We start from the raw sequence: 15,858 nt of genomic DNA on the forward strand, positions 1-15,858 counted from the left end.
GAAGCTTAATAGCTACAATTGAACACTTCCAAATGTTTAAACATTTACAAAAATTTCACTTATGTGGGCAATCCTTAAATTTGTCACTTCTGAAATACACTCATGTTCAGACAAAAACAGAACACCTTGAACGACTAGAGATATGATGATCATTTTCACAGGACATGTACATTAGTATGTTCAGCAGAAATGATTATCATTTCAGTCACCTCGGTTCAGCATGTGTCCTGTTGCCTAGTAGGCACAGGGTCCACGTGAGTGTACCAATGCGTATAAGGTGTGAATGGCATCCTGTGGTACAGCCGCCCATGCTGCATTCACCGGTTTCCAAAGATCATCTGTCATGGTTGACATTGGGCACAGCACTGCACCTGTCGTTTCACCATATTCCACACTTTTTCGATTGGTGACATGACTGGTGATCTGGAAGGAGGGGGGGGGGGGGGCAGGGCAAAAGGCTGACATCCTGTGACACCACCAAGAAAGCACATGTGTCCGTGCATTGTCTGGCTGGAAAATAGCATCTGGGTTGTTGTACAGAAAGAATATGGCTACAGGTGTCACACAATGTCATTTGCATAAGTCACACTGGTCAGTGTCCTGGTCATGCACCAACCATGATTTGTAGTTGTACCCAATAGCACCCCACACCATAAGACATGGAGTTGCCACTGTATGTCTTGTGTGAATGCAGTCACTGTTATGTCGCTCCCCGTCAGTGGTGAACCAAAATGTGGCCACTATTTTCAAACAAATAGAACCTGGATTCGGCCAGAAATGCTATTTGATGCCATTCCACTCCCCAGTGACATCGTTCAGTACTCCATTGCTGTCTAGCACGTTTCAGCACATTTGTCAAAGGTAGACGGAGAAATGGACAATGCGCATGTAACCCGTGCTGTAATAAATGGCAACGGACTGTCACCCCTGATAGTGTACAATGTGTTGCAGTGTCCCACAAGTGACAGAACTGAGTAAGATGCAGATACGTCCTGCGATGCCGCTTGGATGAGGTGTTTATCTTCTTGGTAGTCGGTCTAGGTGGTGCGAACTGACCCATGTCGTGGTGTTCTACAGCCTTCCCTGAAATGTTCTGCACACTTGTTGCACTTCAAAAACACTTCATCCCATGGATCTGTCATATGCCCTCGTGCCAATAATGTGCCCTCTTTCAAACTCAATGATTTGATGGTACGTTTCACGCATACATTTGTGAGGCATCCTGTATGTCTGATGAAGTCAGACTGATCCATTACCTTAGGTTTATAGTGACAACAAGAGCCACAGGCATATTTTACTAGTAGGTGTTTTTGTGCCACAGTATCTATGTTCACTTTCAACCCAAGGGCCGACATGGTTCAAATGCCAATCATTTCCGCAGAACATACTAATGTGCATGTCCTGTAAATATTAAAGTCCTTACCTCTATTCATTCAAGATATTCTGCCCCTCCCCGAACATGAGTGTATATTAACAGGAGTGTAACATGCCCCCCACCCCATGAACCATGGACCTTGCCATTGGTGGAAAGCTTGCATGCCTCTGTGATACAGATGGCCATACAACCACAATGGAAGGGTATCTGTTGAGAAGCTAGACAAACGTGCAGTTCCTGAAGAAGGGCAGTAGCCTTTTCAGCACTTGCAGGGGCAACAGTCTGAATGGTTGACTGATCCGGTCTTTTAACATCAACCAAAATGGCCTTGTTGTGCTAGTATTGCGAACGGCTGGAAGCAAGGGAAACTACTGTCATATTTTTTCTGGGGGCATGCAGCTCAACTGTATGACTAAATGATGATGACATCCTCTTGGGCAAAATATTCCTAACAGTCCCCCATTTGGATCTCTGGGCAGGGACTACTCAGAAGAACGTCGTTATCGAGAGAAACAAAAGTGACATTCTATGGATCGGAGTGTGCAATGTCCCTTAATTGGGCAGGTAGGTTAGAAAATTTAAAAAGGGAAATGGATAGGCTAAAGTTAGATATAGTGGGAACTACCGAAGTTCAATGGGAGGATGAACAGGACTTCTGGTCAGGTGAATACGGTGTTATAAATACAAAATCAAGTAGGGGTAATGCACGATTAGGTTTAATAATGCATTTTTTTTTAAAAAAAAAGAAAAAAAAAGAAAAAGAAAAAAAATAGGATTCCAGATAAGCACTACAAACAGCACAATGAATGCATTATAGCAGCCATGGTAAACATGAAGCCCACACCCACCACAGTACTACAAGTTTATATGCCAACTAGCTCCGCAAATGAGGACGAGGTTGAGGATGTGTGTGATGAGATCAAAGACATTATTCAGATAGCTAAGAGAGACAAAAATTTAATAGCCATGGTGGACTGGAATTCGATAGAAGGAAAATGAGGAGCAGGAAAAATGGAAGATGAATATGGACTGGAGGAAAAGGAATGAAAGAGGAAGCCACCTGCTAGACTTACGCGTAGAGCATAATTTAATCATAGCTAACACTTGGTTTAAGTATCATGAAAGAAGGTTGTATATGTGTAAGACACCTGGAGACTCTGGAAGGTTTCATATCAACTATAAAATGGTAAGCCACATTTTAGAACCAGGTTTTAAATTGTAGGACATTTCCAGGGGCAGATGTGGACTGACCACAATTTATTGGTTATGAATTGCAGATTAAAACTGAAGAAACCGCAAAAAGGTAGGAATTTAAGATGGAACTGGATAATCTGAAAGAACCGGAGATTGTAGAGACATTCAGAGGGAACATTAGGGAACTACTGTCAAGGACAGGGGAATGGAATACAGTAGAAGAAGAATAGGTAGTTTTGAGAGATAAAATAGTGAAGACAGCAGAGGATCAAGTAGGTAAAAAGACGAGGCTAGTAGAAATACTTTGGCAACACAAGGGATAATGAATTTAATCAATGAGAGGAGGAAATATAAAAATTCAATAAATGGAGCAGGCAAAAGGGAATATAAACATCTAAAAAATGAGATCAACAAGAAGTGTAAAACGGCTAAGCAAGAATGGCTAGAGGAAGAATGTCAGGATGTAGCAGCATACATCACTAGAGGCTACCTACAGGAAAATTAAAGAGACATTTGGAGAAAAGAGAAGCAGCTACGTGAATACCAAGAGCTTAGATAGAAAACCAGTCCTAAACAAAGAAGGGAAAGCAGAAAGGTGGAAGGAGTATATAGCGAGTCTATAGAAAGAAAGGCAATATTTGGAAATGGAAGAGGACATAGATGAGGATGATAAGGGAGATATGAAACTTTGTGAAGAATTTGATAAAACACCGAAAGACCTAAGTCAAAACAAGGCCCCAGGAGTAGACAACATTCCGTCAAGAGTTACTGATAGCCTTAGGAGAGCCAGCCATGACAAAAATCTTCCATCTGGTGAACACCTTGTCTAAGACTGGCAAAATACCCTCAGACTTCAAGAAGAATATAACAATTCCAATTCCAAAGAAAGCAGGTGCTGAAAATTATCAAACAATCAGTTTCATAAGTCACAGTCGCAAAATACTAACACGAATCCATTACAGAAGAATGGAAAAACTGGTAGAAGCCACCTCAGGGAAGAATAGTTTGGACTCTGTAGAAATGTAGGAACATGTGAGGCAATAGCAACCCTACAACTTCTCACAGAAGATTAAGTTAAGGAAAGCCAAACCTACATGTATAGAATTTGTAGACTTAGAGAAAACTTTTGATAATGTTGAGCGGGATACTGTCCTTCAAATTCTAAAGGTGGCAGGAGGTAAAATTTAGAGCGCGAAAGGCTATTTACAATTTGTACAGAAATCAGATGGCAGTTATAAGAATCGAGGGGCATGAAAGGGAAGCAGTGGTTGAGAAGGGAGTGAGACAGGGTTGCAGACTATCCCCAATGTTATTGAACCTGTATCTTGAGCGAACAATAAAGGGAAAAAAAAAAGGAGTAGGAATTGAAATCCAGGGGGAAGTTTGCCGATGACATTGTAGTTCTGACAGCGACAGCAAAGGAGTTGGAAGAGCAGCTGAATGGAATGGACAGTGTCTAAAGAAAGATATAAGATGAACCTCAACAAAAGCGGAATGAAGGTAATGGAATGTAGCCAAATTTAATCAGGTGATGTTGAAGGAATTAGATTAGGAAATGGAACACTTAAAGTAGTTTTGTTATTTGGGAAGCAAAATAACTGGTTATGGTTGAAGTGGGTAGGATAGAAAATTTAGGCTGGTAATGGCAAGGAAAGTGTTTCTGAAGAAGAGAAATTTCTTAACATCCAGCATAGAAGTAAACATCAAGAAGTCCTTTCTAAAAGTAATTGTACGGAGTGTAGCCCTGTATGGAAGTGAAATGAAGACAATAAACAGTTTAGACAAGAAGAAAATACAAGCTTGTGGTACTACAGAGGAATGCTGAAGATTAGATGGGTAGATCACATAACTATTGAGGAGTTACTCAATAAAATTGGGAGAAGAGGAATTTGTGGCACAACTTGACTAGAAGAAGGGATCAGTGGGTAGGACACATTCTGAGGCATAAAGGGATCACCAGTTTAGTACTGGAGTGAAGCGTGGGGGGTCATAATCGTAGAGGGAGACCAAGAGATGAATACACTAAGCAGATTCAGAAGGATGAAGGTTGCAGTAGTTACTTGGAGATGGATAGGTTTGCACAGGATAGAGGAGCATGGAGAGCTGCATGAACCCAGTTTTTGGACTGAAGACCACCACCACCACCACCACCACCACAACAACAACAACAACTCCTTTCAAAATAGAATGGCATATGCTGTTACGCTATTAAAAAACTTCATGTCGTCCTATACAACAATTAACTGCTCTGCCAGTCACAACAGCTCCGGAGTTCAAAGGAGAAAGCAAAGCAAATGTTAATAGCGTAACGTAAGTGAAAAAAGTGAGTAAAGCAAGAAACATAATCTGGATTCACCACCCTCTCAGCAGAAGATAAGAACTTTTCATGACTAAGTTTGTGGACTGCTATTGAACATTGTCAATTGCTATACTTTAGAAAGTACAGCAATTACTACCACCTCATTCTTTTGCGGATTTCCAAACAATCTTCTAGTACGTGTGTCGAATATTTTCCCAACATCATCAAGACTTTAAACATTCTTCCTCTGACAATCTCACTTCATTTATTCCTGCAGTATAATGTGTATGTCACATTAACGTATTTTAATGGCCTAATGTGGAATAAGGAAAATGAGGAGCAGGAAAAATGGCAGATGAATATGGACTGGGGGAAAAGAAGGAAGGCTCAACAGTACCACTGCTGAAGTAAAGTAATGAAATTCTTTGAGCATCCAACTATAAGCCATACAGTGGATGTGTAAGGATAAAAAAGGTGGGGGAAGGGCTGTGAGGAATATGTATGTGCCATCTAGAGTACACAAGTGCATGAAATTTGAAATTGTTGATCAAGTCACTGAAATGGCTAACCATATGTAATTTTAATGATAAGAGCACCGCAATCTGTACAAATAGTGTCCTCTTGTTATCTTCACGTCAATGCAATAAGGAAGAAAGGTCCAGGTTTAACATTCTGCTGATCACTACGTCACTACAGATTGGACTGATCAAGGATGAGCAGGGAACCTGAGCTGAGTAACAGTTCCCACACTAGTACTAAGATATTTAGGCTAGCTGTATTCTTGCTCCAGTGTCTTAACCAATATGGCACCTCACTCATTATCAGGGTAGGAAGTTAAAGTGTGGCACAGACATATTACTGTACTTCAAGTGCCAAACTGTATATATGCAGCATGGAAAAATAAATACTGCACTCAGTTATTTAGTCAGGGACACTGCGAAATAGGGAAAAGTCAATTGCAAGGATTTTAAATTGTGGGAAGACTTTAGGAAACAATCAAAAAGCAAATACTGGTAGACGAGTGGACCGTACAAGACTGAGTATAACACATGCAAAAGCAGTATATCTCGTAGACAAACAACAGGCCAAGATAAAGGTCTATGTAATATTTATACAATAAAACAATTTAAATCTTCAGGAAAACCAGCTTTCTAAGCAAGTTCAGCAGGGTGACGTCTGTCAGGCCCCGAGTTAACGGCTCTATTATTTATGCTTTCATTTAGTGTAAAACAGCTTTTTGATTCTTTTTTTTTATCCTATAATCTTATGAAAGTTATTATCTTAACTATCCTATTCCACAATTAGATATACGAGGGCTGGAACTTTAATAGTGGCAAATATTTATTTACAGCTCGTACAAAATATATACGCGTTTCAAAGTTTTACTGACCTTAAAAATAGTCACCAGCATTGTGTATAACCCGTTGCCAGCGATGTGGAAGTTGTAGGATACTCTTAGCAGTGCCAGTTGTGTTGACAGTTCGAGCGGCGCGGTCTATTGCCCAACACATTTTTATCAGTTCTGAAGAAAATGCCGTGAAGTGTTTCCTTCAGTTTAGAAATAAAGTTGAACTTACGAGGGCTTAAGTCAGGAGAGTGCAGTAGGTGGTATAGCACTTAGCAGCCCCATCGGTCAAACAAATCAGTAACAGCTTGCACTGTATGTGCTTGAGCATTGTCCTGCGAACTGATGGTCAGGACCTGCGGAAAGTGTCATCACTTCTGTCTCTAAGCTGGTTGTAGGTTGTGTTCCAAAAATGGACAGTGCGAGATGTTACTGATTTGTTTGACTGATGGGGCTGCTAAGTGCTGTACCACCTACTGCACTCCCCTGACTTAAGCCCTTGCAAGTTCAACTTGATTTCTAAACTGAAGGAAACTCTTCACAGCATTCACTTCAGAACTGCTACAAATTCATCGAGCAATAGACGGCGGTGCTCAAACTGTCAACACAACTGCCACTACTAAGAGTATCCTACGACTTCCACATCGCTGGCAACAGGTTATACACAATGCTGTTGACTATTTTTAAGGTCAGTAAAACTTTAAAGCATGTATCTTTTTGTACGAGCCGTAAAGAAATAGTTGCCACTATTAAAGTTCCAACTATTGTATGAAACACACAACTCAGACCAGAGTGTGTATGTTGTGTACAAGAGTACACACAATCACTCACTCATAAAATGATACCTCATATACATATGGATAACATTTATACTAGTTAAAACTTGTGAGTCATTTCAAATCTGTGTGTTCATATTGTGTATGAATGTGGTTTTTTTTTTTTTTTTTTTTTTTTTTTTTTTTTTTACGTGCAATAACTGATGTATATTGAAAAGGTATACCAGCTATCATGACAAAATTTTATGACTGATAATAATGTGTCACATGCTAGTCACATCACATGTTGTCGGGGAAAGGGTTCGTACAGCATATCAACGGGAAAGGAGATGAAAGAATGTGCACACATCACACATCAATTATGGTAACAGTGGGAACACAGAAGAACTGCAGACATGTGCCACTTAGTATTCATTCCGATAAGTACCTGTAACAAGTTAGATTCAAAATAGGGAAAGGGTGAAAAAGAAGTTCAAATACAATGACCACAGACCAAGATAAACAGGTGGAATAGAGTTACTGGCAGAAGGTACTGCGTGAGGAGAAGCATATAACAAAGATATTTAACGTCTACTGTGAAGAGGTATAAGTATTTATGTAAGGCAAGGCTTGAGAAAGGCGAGAATGTATGCAAGGTAATGATCACTGGAGTCAAGACAGGAGTAACGTCATCATCTCAGAAGAGGATAGGGTACGATACTTCGTACAGGAATTGAAAAGTGATGATGTGGTACGCCCGTAGGCAATACGTTACGAAGATAAAGGGTTAATGGACCTACAGAAAGAATGACTTACACCTTCAGTCGGATATATCTGAAAAAGAATGGACCTGTACTGCTTTTATGAAGGAGTTATAAAGGGACACTGACATCTCAAATCGAATGATAACTGAGAAGTATCTGCCCTTAGAATGAGGTGTAAATGTGCACAAGAAGGATGCTGATGTTATGGGCGCATTCTCCAGGCTAGTGTAGTGTGGTATGAGCTAGGCTGCTTAAACTTCATAAATATGTGTACATTTCTACTATGGTTTAGGGAAGCAAGTATCTGAGGTTAAGAATAATTAAATAGATTGTTTATTTCAATCCAAGAATCTCTCTTCAAGCAAATGAATGAATTAAGAGAAGTAATTTAAAAAAGTTAGTAAACATAATACAAATATCTCTGCCAAGACCTGGAGAACATGACAGTACACTGGTGTCAGCTGTATACAGAAAAGAAAGCAAGATAGATAGTCTGGTGCAATATATCAGGAAACTTACAGAAATGTTTGTGCATGTTGGAATGCCCATACCTAAGGAAATTACAGATTGTGGTGTCACCGCCAGACACCACACTTGCTAGGTGGTAGCTTTAAATCGGCCACGGTCCATTAGTACATGTCGGACCCGCGTGTCGCCACTGTCAGTGATCGCAGACCGAGCGCCACCACACGGCAGGTCTCGAGAGACTTACTAGCACTCGCCCCAGTTGTACGGACGACTTAGCTAGCGATGCAACACTGACGAAGCCTCGCTTATTTGCAGAGAAGATAGTTAGAATAGCCTTCAGCTAAGTAAATGGCTACGACCTAGCAAGGCGCCATTAACAGTTTATATTCTTTATAACGTACCGTCAAGAACGATGTATACAAATGATGGATTAAAGTTAAGTATTCCAGCAGCTACGTACTTTTCTTTATAGCATTCATTACGTATCCTGTTTCAGACCTCACGCCAGCCTGCTTGAGTTTAAGGCGTGCATTTCGGCCTCCTCTCTCAATTAGTGTGCGTAGTGTTGGCTAACTGCCAACACTACATGTTTGGCGACGAGGATACAAACGGTCTCCTTTATATATAACTAATTTACTTGTGTCATGGCTTCGCCACAATCTCCAGATGTACTGTCCGAATTTTATCGCTTGCAGAATCAGCAGACGCAGGCGTTATTGGATGCCCTTGGACAGCTCGTCCAGGGTCAACGTGCAATGCAAAACAATGCGGCGGCTGCCGCTTCACCGCTACCGCAGCCACAACATGCTGTTGCACCCCCATTTCGGCAATTTGATGCGGCGATGGAAAGCTGGACGGAGTGGTCACGCCAATTTGGATTCCATCTCGCCGCCTACAGAATTCAAGGTAACGAGCAGCAGCCTTTTCTTTTGGCCTGTGTCGGTGTGTCCACCTACCGTGTGATAGTGAAATTGTTTCCCCGACGCAACGTAGCAACTCTGTCCTACGACGAAATTTTGTCTGCTTTAGATGCCTATTTCAAGGAATCAGTCAATGTAGTTGCAAAAAGGTATACTTTCTTTCGTACGAAGCGTACGGCCGGTCAAACTAATCGGGAGTGGGTTGCAACTTTGCAAGGTCTTACAAGGGATTGTGCTTTCAAGTGTGAATGTGGACTCCCTTATTCAGATACTATGGTACGTGATGCAATTGCACAGAACGTTTCTGATGTTCGTATACGGAAGCAAATTTTGAAACTAGTCAATCCCTCCCTTCAACAAGTGATAGACATATTGGATAAACACACTTGACTTCGCTCAGGACTCTTTTGAAACTTCGCCAGCTGTGTGTCACATTAACCGGCCCACCGGGCGAGTTGCACGGAACTGTAAACAGCCCTCGCGCATGTCCGCGCAGCCACGTGTCCCGCGCCAGCATGCAAATGCAGTACTGAAGTCATGCCCGCGGTGTGCTACTAGACATTCGCGTGAGAATTGCCCGTCATGCCAAGCTATTTGCTTTTTCTGTAATAACAAAGGACATGTTCAGAGTGTTTGCCAGAAAAAGCTCAGATCGGACACTAACAACCATTCCAGGCCCTTTGCTTCGCGCCAGAATCGAACCAAGAATACTCAGGCTCGTGAACCTTCGCCCATGGACATTCATGTAGTTAATTCCACTCCGCCCAGTGCCACTTTCTCTAACAGTGACTGTGTTCGTCCCACAAATAGAGTGCGTCGACGTCGCCGGAAATCCCGTCAAGTCGCAAGTGCTTCTGTACCAGTATCAGCTCGCGTTGCACGAGAAAGTCGCTCTTGACATCAGCAGGACAATAAACTTTTTGTAGACTTGGACTTTCATGGCCACGTGATACCATTCCAGCTCGATACCAGAGCTGCAGTTTCATTGATCAATCACAACACGTACAAATAGCTGGGCAAACCTCCGTTGCGTGCCGCAAATGTTACGTTAAATAGCTATTCCGGTCAGAATATCCCTGTGTTAGGACAGTGCAGCCTTCTTGCAACATACAAGGCACAAACAAAACTTGTGTCATTTTACGTTCTTCGTTCTTCTTCTGCAGTGAACTTGTTTGGTTTAGATTTATTTCAGTTGTTTAACTTGTCTATAGTCAATCAGGTCCTATCAGTGAACCATACTGTGCCTTCCGCCAGTGTTTCTCGTCTATGTGAAGAATTTGCAGACATTTTTGCACCGGGCCTTGGTTGCGCTACGCACTATGAAGCACATTTGGAACTGACAGTAAACGCGCAACCGAAATTTTTCAGAGCGCGCAATGTTCCCCACGCATTGCGTGATGAGGTCGCAAGGACATTAAACAATTTAGAATCACAAGATGTAATTGAACGTGTGCAGGCTTCTCTCTGGGCCTCACCCTTAGTAATTTTGCCAAAACCTTCCGGAAAATTGAGACTTTGTGTGGACTTCAAGGCAACAGTGAATCCGCAACTAGTGATTGCCATTTTTCCTTTACCCCACCTGGAAGATCTTTTTGATACACTGTGCCCGGGTAAATACTTTTCGAAGTTGGACCTAGCAGATGCGTACTTGCAAATACCAGTGGACGACGAATCCCAGCGTGTCTTGGTGGTTAACACGCATCTTGGTTTGTATCGCTTCAAAAGACTACCATTCGGGTGTGCATCCGCCCCTGCATTGTTTCAGCAATATTTACAAACTGTTTGTGCGTCGGTCCCTACTGCAGCGAACTCTCTGGACGATATTGTGATCTCCGGAAAGACGGGAGAAGAACATTTAGCCTATCTTAGAACATTATTTCAGGTATTGCGACAAAATGGTCTTCGCTTGCGGAAGGACAAATGTGTGTTTTTTGCTCATGACTTATCAAATTTGGTACATGTAATCAATGCCCAAGGCATACATCCGAGTCCAGAGCACCTCCGTGCCATACAGGACTTGCCTTCGCCGCAGAATTTGAAGCAGCTACAGAGTGTGAAAATTAATTACTATCATCGCTATATTCCCCATGCCTCTTCCATTTCAGCTCCGCTTCATCGCTTACGCCGTAAAGGTGTTCCGTTCGTCTAGACGACGGAATGCGAACGCACCTTTCGCCAGTTGAAATCGGCGTTGCTTTCTAATACTTGCCTTACGCCATTCGATCCCCTGAAACCCCTCCTGTTGATGGTAGATGCATCGGATTTCGGGATCGGAGCTGTGCTTGCGAACAAAGATGGATCGCATTATCGCCCTATTGCCTTTGCGTCCAAATTGCTCTCATCTGCGCAAAGAAATTATTCACAGATAGAGAGAGAAGCTTTGGCTCTCGTGTTTGGTGTTACTAAGTTTCACGATTTCTTGTATGGTCGTCACTTTACCATCATCACAGACCACAAACCTTTGACATCACTTTTTCATCCAAACAAGTCTGTCCCTCCGCGTACAGCGCAGAATTTCATTCGCTGGTCTATTTTCCTCTCGCAGTACCGCTACGATATCTTGTATCGGTCCACTGCTACGCACGGAAACGCTGATGCGTTGTCCCGTTTGCCTGTTGCTGAGGATAGAGCATTCGATTCTTCCGAACTTGCTTGCATGTTCATTGATACGGAAACCGATGCCGTGGTCGAATCGTTTCCGATTGATTTTCGTCATGTAGCTACAGCCACAGCTGCTGACCCTGTCCTTGCTACCGTTTTGCGTTTTGTTGCTACGCAATGGCCCTTGTCGAAGTCACGAATTGAGGATCCGATGGTTCGCCGATTTTTTGCTCACAAGGAGAGACTTTTTGTTCGACGTGGTGTTTTGTTGTTGCGTTCTGATAATGATCAGTCCAGAGTCGTGGTCCCACGTTCGTTACAGTCCTCTGTCTTACGGCTTCTCCACCAAGGACATTGGGGTATAGTGCGAACGAAACAACTTGCTCGTCAGCACTGTACTTGGTTCGGAATCGATGCTGCGATTACGAATATGTGCTCTTCTTGCATGGCGTGTGCCGAACAACAATCCGCACTGCCGTGGAAATTCTTTGCATGGCCAAAAGCCACTTCCCCTTGGCAACGCTTGCACATCGATTTTGCTGGTCCATTCTGGAATGCTCGATGGTTGGTTGTGGTCGATTCTTTCAGTAATTTTCCTTTTGTTGTCCGGATGTCTTCCACGACGTCATCTGCCACCATCCAAGCATTATCTGCTATCTTTTGCATTGAAGGTCTTCCACAGACTATTGTTTCCGACAATGGCCCACAATTCATGTCCGCAGAATTTCAGTCATTCTGCAAGGCCAATGGTATTCAACATCTGACATTCGCGCCATTTTCGCCTCAGTCAAACGGTGCCGCTGAACGATTGGTATGGACTTTCAAGTCACAGATGTTGAAGTTGAAAGAGTCGCATTCTCGGGAGGACGTGTTGTTGCTCTTTTTGTCCTCGTATCGCTCTCAGCCCCGAGATGGTCGCTCGCCGGCTGAGTTGCTCCACGGTCGGCATCATCGAACCTTGATGTCTTTGCTGCATCCGCCGCATCAGGTTCCTGTGCAGCGGCAGACTCCTGCTTTTGCTCCAGGCAACGTTGTATTCTATTGCAACTATCGCGGTTCACGGCGTTGGCTCGCAGGGCGCATTCTTCGCTGCCTCGTCCGCGCGATGTATTTGGTTTTGAGGGCCTCTGGTGAGGTGCGTCGGCATCTCAATCAGCTGCGCCTCTGTCGTCGCACGGGTTCTGTCGCTCCCCGTCTGCTTTCAGCGACGGTGCCGTCCGGTCAGCGCCCTGGGGACCCATCTACTGGCTCGCCTCATCCCCAGGTGTTACCGACGCTGCCTTCCATTTTGCCCCATGGCGACGCGCCGCCGTCGTGGCCTGTTCTCTCGCCGGCGCCGCCCGCAGTGGACACGTCGCTGCAACCGCCTGGCGCCTCCCTGGGTCACGCGCCGCCGATCGCTTCCCGTGACCAGCAGTCCTCCGCCATGGAACTCTTGCCCGCTCCGGACCACATGGCGTCTTCGCGCGTCAGGTACCCCGGCGCGATGGAGGTCGACCCTTCGGCCCCTCCTGTCTCTCTACGGGCGCATACACCGCATGTTGGCGTGCACCCTGGACTAGGTTTTCAGGCGTTTCCTAGCTCCCCTCGGACCGAATGGCAGGGTGCAGGTGGCACAGCCTCGCCTGTTGTTAGGCTTCCCACCTCATCGCATGCGTCAACATGGAGTCCTCCCCACGGCGGGCGGATAACACAACTGTTCGCCGATTTGCGGGGGAGGAATGTGGTGTCACCGCCAGACACTTGCCAGGTGGTAGCTTTAAATCGGCCGCGGTCCATTAGTACATGTCGGACCCGCGTGTCGCCACTGTCAGTGATCGCAGACCGAGCGCCACCACACGGCAGGTCTCGAGAGACTTACTAGCACTTGCCCCAGTTGTACGGACGACTTAGATAGCAATGCAACACTGACGAAGCCTCGCTTATTTGCAAAGAAGATGGTTAGAATAGCCTTCAGCTAAGTCAATGGCTACGACCTAGCAAGGCGCCATTAACAGTTTATATTCTTTATAACGTACCGTCAAGAACGATGTATACAAATGATGGATTAAAGTTAAGTATTCCAGCAGCTACGTACTTTTCTTTATAGCATTCATTACGTATCCTGTTTCAGACCTCACGCCAGCCTGCTTGAGTTTAACGCGTGCATTTTGGCCTCCTCTCTCAATTAGTGTGTTAGTGTTGGCTAACTGCCAACATTACACAGATCATGTAGCTCGAGTAAGAGCAGAGGTGAAATTATACTGTGATAAAGACTGTAATGAAAAAGGAAACTGTACAAGAGACCCGTAGGGACCGGAGCTGTATGTTACTTGGTGTTGGGTAAAGTAATGATGGGAAGTAACTGTTGAAAATGAGACGAGTTGAGTGGAACATTATGCAAAGTCCTAGAGGGAAACTAACTGTAAACAACCTTAATATTTTGTAGAGTAGTAAAATTACACAAGTGTTTGAAAATTTATATTCATTGCAATTGTGTGGAACTTTTAGAACTAATTTTATGAGCATTAAGTCTTTCATCTCAGTGAGAGAATATGAGGTGTAACACGTCATTCACTGATGTTCCACAGACATTATATACATTGGCCGACAGAAGCTGTTTGTGGGATAATGTAGTCAGTTAGTAGGAAGCACCCCACTATCGGGAGGTTTTTGGACAGTTTGTGCAGATGAGAATTGTACCAATCCTCTGCAATCGGCGATGCGAGCTGCCAACAGGTGCTTCTATCTGCTGGTTGGTGCCATTCGCTCTGTGGGGTTGTGAGGGAAAGGTATGGAGCCAAAGAAATCATCACGGCATTGATACTCTGTTCTGACTCTCATGTGAGACTGATGCATGACAGCATCTTCCTAGAATGTAATGCATGTGTAGCTGATTCATTAAGAGAAGTTAGACTTGCACTTTATAGAAAATACATTGCATTCAGCTTCTCTAAGTGTGTTATTTCACTAGAATAACACATTCAGAGAAGTTGAGCTCTGATTTATTTCCTATTATGCTCAAGTCTAACTTCTCTTAATGAATCAACTACAGATGCTTTACATTCCAGCTGGATGCTGTCATGTGACCATCTCATACGAGACGCAGAACGATAAAAACAGAACATAGACACCGTGTGATGTCTTTGTTGTCACAGAAGTCACATGTGTTCCATACCTTTTCCTCACGGCCCCACAGGGCAAATGTCAACATCCGTCAGGCAGAAGTGCCAGTACGTCGCTCACATCGCTGACAGCACAAGATCAGTACAATTCGGAAGTGCACAAATCATCAAAAAACCTCCCGAAAGTGGGGTGTTTCCTACTAACTGACTACATTATCCCACAAACAGCTTCTGTCGGCCATTAGATATTGAGGGTATGGAAAATCTTGTTCTACGAATGACGTGCCACATCTCAATGTAACAAGATACGTAAGTTACAGATCAACTGCTGGACTCTTTTTACTACTTATTCCTGACATGCACATTAGGGAAATAAACACCGAGCAAACATTTCCAGATGAGATTCCTTTTATCAGCACAACTAATCCCACGACATTTAACAAATATTGTACTACCGGTAGCACAAAGTTTGTAAGAAATCTGAATGTTTCAATACAGCTGCGGACAGAAATGGCTGACCCTTTATGTCGACATCCACTCACCTCGTACTCACTGTACTTAATAATTCTGTTCTGGGCTTGTTTCCAGTGTGGTGGAGTCACACTCCTTGATCTGCTTCTAGATGGTGTCCTGTAACGCTGAAAAGAACAGAAATATTTAAAGTCGAGAAAAAGTACAGCAGTCAGTTACTAGTAATCTATCGCAGATCTACTTCAACCACAGTGTGGCTATCCTCAGTGCTAAAAACATAAGAATACATTACAACAAGAGACACATACAAATCGTAACAGACTGTAGTTGTATAAGCTTAAGTACATCATAATGGTGTGCAGTGTCCTCTATACATATGTAGTTTAGATTACAGAATTTACGGGTCCCATTTTATCGTGTAGGCAAATACCTGGCTAACACCAAATACAGTAGATAGAAACATTGTTAAAAGTAACTTCCATACGCTTTATGTAAAAGGCAGTCGCAAACTCATTTGCTGATCAACTTGTGTGGTGGTTGGTGTGCAAACTAAAGGTAGTTG

At 43.5% G+C, this 15,858-nt stretch overlaps 1 protein-coding gene across 3 annotated transcripts in view; it reads right to left on the reverse strand.

Moving 5' to 3' along the window:
- LOC126215029 (peptidyl-prolyl cis-trans isomerase G) overlaps positions 1-15,858 on the reverse strand; it is a 60,800-nt gene that overhangs the window by 14,888 nt on the left and 30,054 nt on the right. For all 3 annotated transcript variants that reach the window (XM_049941657.1, XM_049941656.1, XM_049941658.1), the window contains one exon: positions 15,368-15,463. In XM_049941657.1, coding sequence (XP_049797614.1) covers positions 15,368-15,463 — 96 coding nt within the window. The remainder of the gene's footprint in view (positions 1-15,367; positions 15,464-15,858) is intronic.

Source organism: Schistocerca nitens, chromosome 12 (assembly GCF_023898315.1).
Source record: "Schistocerca nitens isolate TAMUIC-IGC-003100 chromosome 12, iqSchNite1.1, whole genome shotgun sequence".
Taxonomy (NCBI): domain Eukaryota; kingdom Metazoa; phylum Arthropoda; class Insecta; order Orthoptera; family Acrididae; genus Schistocerca; species Schistocerca nitens.